At 38.1% G+C, this 8542-nt stretch overlaps 1 protein-coding gene across 3 annotated transcripts in view; it reads left to right on the top strand.

Annotated features, from left to right (window-relative positions):
- The window catches only part of heatr1 (HEAT repeat containing 1), a 40110-nt gene that overhangs the window by 27058 nt on the left and 4510 nt on the right, over positions 1-8542 (top strand). For 2 of the 3 annotated variants that reach the window (XM_016554473.1, XM_016554471.1), the window contains 11 exons: positions 2908-3077; positions 3177-3229; positions 3319-3442; positions 3681-3821; positions 3995-4296; positions 4836-4986; positions 5112-5270; positions 5429-5563; positions 5649-5753; positions 6702-6870; positions 7084-7274. In XM_016554473.1, coding sequence (XP_016409959.1) covers positions 2908-3077; positions 3177-3229; positions 3319-3442; positions 3681-3821; positions 3995-4296; positions 4836-4986; positions 5112-5270; positions 5429-5563; positions 5649-5753; positions 6702-6870; positions 7084-7274 — 1700 coding nt within the window. Of the gene's footprint in view, positions 1-2907; positions 3078-3176; positions 3230-3318; positions 3443-3680; positions 3822-3994; positions 4297-4835; positions 4987-5111; positions 5271-5428; positions 5567-5648; positions 5754-6701; positions 6871-7083; positions 7275-8542 lie in introns of all 3 variants that reach the window. The other variant, XM_016554472.1, reaches the window with a different exon arrangement.

The following is an 8542-nucleotide window of genomic DNA, read 5'->3' as shown; positions in this document are numbered from 1 at the left end:
GCTTCAATCTAACTCCAGACACTGCTTCCTACGATGTGGTCCATCATCTTCATCACTTACAAACCCAAGCCAAAGAAAACAGTAAGAAAGCAAAATTGAGACAACTGCGAAATTATAACAAAAAGAGGAGAGATTTAACATTCAAAAGCAAGGATCGTGTATGGTTACGTAACTTCTCACAGTCTAGTGCACAACATTCATTTTAGTGCAAAACTAGCACCGAAGTGGAAGGGACCTTACCGTATTCTGAAGCAGCTGGGTCCTCTGAACTATGAAATAGCCCTGGAAGACACTGGAGAAGATGTCCGTACAGCACATGTCTGTAATTTAAAAATGTGTTTTCCAACAGCCGAGGAATTGGAGTCCCAGGAAAAACAAAAACTCCTTGACCTGTTTCAAGAAGCCTCCGATGAGGAAGAAGAATTTCTAGGTTTCTAATCCATGCTTTATTTTAAACAACCATGGGTTGTTTTCTTCCAGGGAAGGGAGAGTGTGGCAGTGCAAAAACTTTGGGCCACAACATCTTTTGGTTTACTTTCGTTTTCACTTTGAGTGATTGGGGCGGAGTTTTCAATTAACGACGGAAGGATGGAGGATATAAAGGAGATGTGACGTACCTGAGAAAAATGCGTCATCAGAAAGTTTGCGTGCATGGTTGAGCGTTAATGGATTCCCGTGAGGAGTAGAAATACGGCCGCTATGAGTATTGCTTCCTGTGAGTGATGTTTGAGCGTCGTGGAGTTTGACTAAACTTTAAGCGTGGCGCTTCAAGATCGTCTGTGTTGGTGGGATATTTCAACAACAAGCTTGCCTGTTCATCCTCCTGTCCCGGTGTCTGACGACGACCCGCTACACTCTTCAGCTTCCTTCACGATTGAAAACCTGGTCAGTAGCCTACATGTATGCCGCCGCCATTTCACACATTACTACACACATACCTACTCACATTAGATTCCTATCTGCACATTCTCTGTGCTTTTTATTTTCATAATTATGCAAATGTTACTTTTGCTCTTTAAGACTGTTGTTTGATGTTGTTATTGTTTCTTAAATATGAAAATTTTTTATTTAATGTTCCTTTTTTCTCTCTCTTTCTATGGTCAATTTATGAATGAACGTGGACGTGAAACTGCCACTGTGAAAAACAATAGAATGACGCGTTTTCTTCACCTATCTCAATTTCACGTGTGAAGTGAAATAAAGTTTTGAACTGTTTCTTTTTCTTTTTGGATGACCTTTTTTTAAACAAGTTTTTTTCTCATGGACATTATGGAATAAATCCCTTCTGAATTATTCCTTGGACTGTTTTATTTTTTTATTATTGTAACAGGTGGTTTCTTTTTTGGGGGGCTATCCTGGGTTAATTTAAATTGTCAGGGTTAAAACCTGACTGGCGCCCGAATATTTTCCTTAAATAGAGTTTATTTATGCTAGGGCGGCCACCACCGTTACACACTGTTTAACTGTCTTTTAATATTAAGAAGCTAATTATGTGCAGTTTGTTTTATGCACAATGTTTGTATACAAAACTGCCTTTTGTGCAATTATGAGCAATGTTTGTATACAACACTGTTTATATTTAGGTGTGGACTCTAGGGCTGTCAAAATGGCTGAAAAACTAAATTCGAATTTTGTGCTTAAATATTATCAAAATTCGAATTATATTCGAATTTAAAATGCATAATTTCAGTTAGGGTAAATAAAAACTTTTGGCTTTTCTCCTGAGGCCACAAGAGCGCTCATCGAGCATATAACATGACTATCTGTGAAAAAAAGTGCATAATGTTTAAAATAATGTTTATAAACCAATTATAATTAAGTTGCTTAAACAACTATAAACAAAACAGCATCATGTATGCATTCATAGTTTAATACCACAGAGTACATTTTCCGTTTAAAAACACTAGTTGCTGTGGGATGGGGAAAAACCCCGCCATTAAGTCTCGAGATATGTTTTTTCAAAGTTGAACTTGAATTATTTTTACATGGCTTTCTAAACATGCGGTTCTCTTGTGCGAGACGCGAGTGCAACGGTGATAGATGCGCGAAATATGCATTCTGTGTGAACGGTTTGGTTTCAGTTTTGACTTAAACAACCCTCTACATTGCGAGTAAATCACTCGCATATGCGACTAAATCTCACTCTGGGCGACTAAATAATGTAAATCGGCAAAAACCTCAATTTGTGAATGTCCTCATTTGTAAAACTTATAAAAATAAAGTAAACGGTTTTTTTTTACTTTTGAAATTGAAAAAATGCAGAAAGTTTTCTGTGAGGGGTAGGGGTGGGTTTAGGCTAAAAAGTGTATAACTATCTGTATATAAAAACAATAGAAGTCTATGTAATGTCCCCATTTAGATAGCTAAGTAAACGTGTGTGTGTGTGTGTGTGTAAAATAGTATATCAGCCTGGCAAGTAAACAAAAAAATGTACTAGATTATATTGCCAAGGTGTGTGTAGAGGGTTGTTAAACAAGATCTTCTCTGCATTGATGTTCTCTTTTCCCGCAATATTTGTAATCAACAACGCAGCAGCGCCGCATCTAGTGGCTTCAACTGGATAGGCTAACAAAAACATTAAAATGCAATGACACTTACATCGTCATCGCATCTCGTGCCCCACTGATAAGGCAGCCTCCTTAACGCACACCTAAAATTCGAATGCAACGTTTTTGCATTAGAATGTGGATTTTTATATTAAATTTGACGAATATTCGAAATTCGAATTTTTTTTGACAGCCCTAGTGGACTCTGTTGTTAATTTTAACCTTTAAGGCAGGGTTCCCTGTATGGTTTACAGAATTATTGACAGTTAGTTGAGAGCTACTTTGCGAATCGACTTCTCGAATAGATTCTAGAAATTAAAGGACAGGGAAAAAAACTATGTTTGATATTTTCTCTGTGCAGCTCCGGAGAAAAAGAGGACCCGTGGAAGAAGTGCGGTGAAGAAGGAAGAAACAGTCTCTGATGTGATCTTCAACGTAGAGGCTCATAGTGGCAAGGACCTCCGCCATTTTAAATTCCTCTCCGTCTCTTTTATGGCTCAGCTTCTGGGCTCTGACAGATTTGTTGGGAAGGTAGGTTAAGAGTAGGAAGCATTCGGTTTAATGTTGATATTATAATGCCTCTAGGATTTCTCAGTAGACACCCTAAATGTGTAATTGTTCGACTGATAGGTGGCTGACTGTGAGGACCTAACAGAAAGTACCTTGCAGGCTCTTCAGCAGAAGTGAGTTGCAGCTTGACTACAGTACTTGGCTTAATGGTGATTGGTTGTAGTGACATTGGCAGGGTGTAACGTTTGTGTTTACTTGTTAGTCTACTGGAGGAGGTTCTGCGCTACATCCATGCAGTTGCTCGATGTGTAGAGGATAATGCAGACAAATCCACAGCTAAGTTCTGGAGAGCTCTGCTCAGCAAGTCCTATGACATCCTGGACAAGGTAGGAAGCACTGGATTGATAAGATATTATTGAGCATGTTTACAAGCACACCAATATGCTGATAGCTACCAAAAATTAGTTTATTAAAATAACCAACTTTACCTGTTTACATACAAATCAATAACCTGGCAAAGCAAGACTTTCTTGGGTCAAGAAAGAGTTCACAATGCACAGTTAATTTTTTTGTGTACACTTTAATTCGTGCATGCACATGCATAAAACATGATCTGACTTTTAGGTTAATGCCCTGCTGCCCATGGATTCCTTCATTATGGTAATGAGAGGCCTGATGGGTAATCAGTTGGCATCAGTAAGAAGGAAGGCTATGGAGTTACTCAATAACAAATTACAGCAGCGAATGCAGTGGGTGGAAGAACAGGTAAAAAATTTGCTAAACTTTATTACATAATGCAACCCGGTTTTAATTAAGCATTTGTAGACTGTTTAGAAAATGTTACATTTTATAACTTAGAAACAATGACTGCATATTCTACAATAATAAATGTGTTTAAATATTAGCTGATCACTTTGTTTCCTCTATTTCTCTGACAGATTACTGTGCTTCTGGAGCTCATTGGCGTCCTCCTAAAAATCGTGGGTCGGAGTCACGGACAGGACACGGCACAGGAAGAAGAAGAGCTGGCTATCAATCGACAGACAGCCCTTTACAGCCTTAAGCTTCTATGCCGAAATTTTGGCTCAGCCCACCAGGAGGCATTTGTACCAGTGCTGAAAAAAGCAGTGGAGCTTGTTGCTAATAAAGACGAGGAGAAGAACGTCATGGGAAGTGCTCTGCTGTGTGTAGCTGAAGTGACCAGCACACTGAAGGCCCTCGCAATACCACAGTTGCACAGGTACTGTTAAGCCCAAAGTAAGGTATTTGGATTTTACACGTATGCTAGTGTATAGTGAACAGTGCAGGGGTTGTAAATTTTGTCATCAGTATAGGAAGTGTACAGTAATGTGTGCAGCCTGACTCCTGGCACAGATGAAAACTTTTGTGAGGGGTTATGAAATCAATAGGCCTACATCTTTAGTTTAAAGAGTTTACAAAGATATTTTTTATTGCTTATAACCTCTGGAGGGAAATGATGCAGACAGGACATAGATTTACCTTTCCAGTGTGTTGTTGTCACCTCTGTTTGTGCATGCTATCAAATAGAATATACTTTAAAGTCTTGTGTATTCAGCTGTATGCATATGTTAAGCATACGCGTCAAAACTGAAGTATACTTTTGAGTGTTCGTAGTTGAATTTTACATAAGTATGAAGTGTAAAGCTGACAAACCGTGTAAATCACTAGGGTTGGGAATCTAGAAATGGTTCTAATTTTTAAAACACACTGGAAGTGAATGATCTTCATTACTTGTATATTAATGTGTTCTGTCTTCAGCCTGATGCCTGCAGTGCTAGACACTCTAAAGGAGAGGAAGGACCTGCTGAACAATGAAATCTACCTGCTGAGCGCTGTCACGGCTCTACAGCGCATATCAGAGACGCTACCGCACTTTATCAGCCCCTACCTGGAGGACACCATCTCACAGGTCCGTATCAGTGCAACGTTGTTACTTTAAGTTAAACCCTAGAGCAGCATATGTTATTCAAGTACATTTTATCTACAAGGTTACAATTCTCATTTGAATCTTCTCATTCCTCTCTGGTGCTCTAGATCGCCCGCCTAACTCTGCTAGCCAAACGACTGACATCTTGCCCTCAGCTGTCTGTACGTCTCTCCTCGCTCAGCACCACTCTTGCCACAAAGGTGCCTCCAAGGGTCCTCATTCCCACCATTACAAAATGCTATTACACCATGGTGGATGCTCAGCAGGTAGGATTTGGTATATCACAGAAATACCAAAGAGTTTGAATGGACACATGATCTTTGAGAAGTCTTTAAGAAAGGGTTAATTAATGGACACTTCCTTCAGTTTATTGCTATTCTTTGTTTTATTCATCGGATACCCATATTTTCTGTACCTGTTGCAGAACCGTCTTGGTCCTCTGATGATCATCCTGAAGGAACATATAACTCGCATGGAGAAGGACCAACTCAACAACAACCAATCAGAGCTCACTTCCTTCTTCCTGTCTGCTCTTGATTTCCGTGCCCAGCATTGCCAGGTGGTACTACATACCCCTGTTTCAATTTATTTTTTCAATAAGTGCACTTATTGATGATTATAAATATAACTTTATTGTTTAATAGGGGGATCTGAAGAAGACTGGTGAGATCGAGGGCTATGTGATTGACTGTCTGCTAGTGATGGTTATGAAACTTTCAGAAGTCACCTTCAGACCTCTCTTCTTCAAAGTAAGCTTCTATTGTTTAGTGAGAAAAAAAGACTTCCTCTAATAAACTGATTCTCAAAGTGGTACGCAGAGGAATCACTGAATTAAATATAAATTAATGTTAAAACACTTTTAAAAAGTTTGCAAGGTGGCTAAATGATGCCTGTTAATTTTTTTTATCAAGTACTGTACATTTAAGTACAGTACAGTAACTACCTCGTTTTTGAACTGTGCATAGCTGTAGCTGAATAAATAGGCCTACTACGCTACTGTATTTTAATGTTGGTCATTATGGTGGTACTTGGAGAGCCAAATATTTTCTGAGGTGGTACTTGGTGTAAAACGTTTGAGAACCACTGCTCTAATAAGACAGTCTCTTGTTTTTAGTTGCATAAATAATAATAGTGATGGGCTCTTTCGAATCACTGCTCCATAAATCTCTAAGGATTTTACATGATCTTAGATCAGTTTTAAAATAAAGACACATTAATGCCACTTACATGTTCCATAAAACACAAAGCAAGCCCTACAAATTAATACAACAACATATTATACAGACACTGAATGTTAATGGTGTTTGGTGATTTGTATATCTAGAAAAACATTTTGTGAAGCGATAGGTTCAGTTTCGAAAGCTACATTTATCCCATTTAGGGATGTAACGATTAAGATATTTCAATTTCACAAAGAAATGTGCAGCATTTTGTCCAAGCAATAATAAAAGGACACAATTAATTTATAATTTGTCTTAAATCTCATTTTGTTAAAAAAAATCGTGAATCGAATTGTGAAATCAAAATCGGGAATCAAATCGAATTGTGACTTGAGTGAATCGTTACATCCCTAGTGATAGCTAATAAACTGGTCGATTAATCAGTTAAAAATATATATATCTGTTGCCAAATGCTCAATATGTACTTGACTTGAACAAAATGCATGCTGATTGAGTCTTTTTTTTTTTTTTCTGCAGTTGTTTGACTGGTCAAAGATGGATGGTGCTTCTAAAAACCGCCTGTTGACGTACTACAGACTGGCAGACAGTATTGCCAACAAACTCAAAGGACTGTTTGTGTTGTTTGCTGGGCAGTTGGTCAAACCCATCTCTGAATTGCTGCATCAGCTCAACATTTCCCACACAGGTAGTCTGCACATATCAATATGTTTGTATGAAGTTCCAAATACACCTGCAATGCCTATAAATAAATAATAAACTGTGCCAACATTAACATGACCAGATCAGGCTAAGAATAGTGGAATAGAACGTTTTGTGTTTTAAAGATAAAACACTAGAATATTCCAGTAATTTTTCTTTACATTTTTTTTGCTGATGTGATTACCCATTCTGCCCATAGAAAAACCCTTCTTCGATTCAGATGATGAGGAGGAAGAGGATTCAGATGATGATGATGATGACAATGTGGCAAAGAGCAGCCTGCTGCTGCAGCATGTGTTGGACTGCCTCCATAAAATCTTCCTCTATGATACTCAGCGCTTCCTCAGTAAGGAGAGGGCTGATGCACTCCTAGGCCCCCTGGTGGATCAGGTCAGTATGGCACATAAACTGTATGTATCAAGAACTGCAATCTATTCCCCACTCATGTTATTCCTGTGCAGTAAGTTATTACATAAGCAAAGTTATTGGATAATCTGTTGACATATTTTTAGTTCAGATTGGGGACTTAAAGTAAAAAACATCTAGATGGTGCCGCTTACCTGAGATCATTAAAGGGGTCATATGATGCTTTTTCCCTTTAAACGTTTAAAGAAATTCTTTAAAAGGTCTTTTCTTACTAAAGAAGTAATATAGTAGTTTTGCTTGGCAATAACAAAATAGAGGTCAGGGCGGTGTGACCAAGTGTTTCTCAACCCTGTTCCTGGAGGCACACCAAAAGTACACACATTGGATGTCTCCCTAATCAAACACACCCGGTTTATCTCATTAGTAGATATGCCAAAACTTGAAATGGGTCAGGGAGACAACCAAAATGCCTACTGTAGGTGTGCTTCAAGGACCGGAGTTGGTCAAGTCAATGAACTTATCTATTTGCGCAATTTAAAACACAGTATTGCCAAAACTGCCAAATTCAAAACTGCCATTAAAACCCGAGTTAAACTTTAAAACACTGCAGTCACTGTATTAATTAAATATACACTTATTCGTATTAAAGCCACTTAAAGGGTTAGTTCACCCAAAAATGAAAATTAGCCTGTGTTTTTCTCACCCTCAAGGCATCATAGGTGTATATGACTTTCTTCTTTCAGACGAATCCAATCGGAGTTATATTAACTCTTTCCCCGCCAGCATTTTTGAAAAAAGTTGCCAGCCACCCCCAGCGATTTTGATGATTTTCACTCAAATTTGATGGCCTCCAGTATATTTTGCTGTATGAATATTTGAATATGCAATACACCAAAATAAAGATCAGAGCCTCTACTTTTAACCAAAAGTTTTTTTTATCAACACTTGAATATAGGTAGGTTTCATAAAAAAATCATAATTTTGAGCAAAAAGGTGAGAAAATCACATTTTTATCAAAAACTACATCTGGATAATATTCAGTACAATTATCAAAGTATAAATCAAGTAAATCGCTTTCATCAACGCCTCCAAAGCTTGCACAGACATATGCCACTTCCTGGATTTTACCTACATTTTACTCTGTAACATTATACAGTTTTCATTTATATGCTGTCTATTGCTGATGATCTCATTATTTTTCATATGCATCTGTTTACATAAGAGATCGCTCGTTTTTCCGTCCTGTTCACGTGTGTTTTTGTTCGGGAGGTTTTGTACTCGTTCAGAAGATG

This window comes from Sinocyclocheilus rhinocerous, unplaced genomic scaffold (assembly GCF_001515625.1).
Source record: "Sinocyclocheilus rhinocerous isolate Xijiao unplaced genomic scaffold, SAMN03320098_v1.1 scaffold6066, whole genome shotgun sequence".
Taxonomy (NCBI): domain Eukaryota; kingdom Metazoa; phylum Chordata; class Actinopteri; order Cypriniformes; family Cyprinidae; genus Sinocyclocheilus; species Sinocyclocheilus rhinocerous.
The sequence above is the reverse complement of the archived record's forward strand: the minus strand, read 5'-3'. Positions and strand labels throughout refer to the sequence as shown.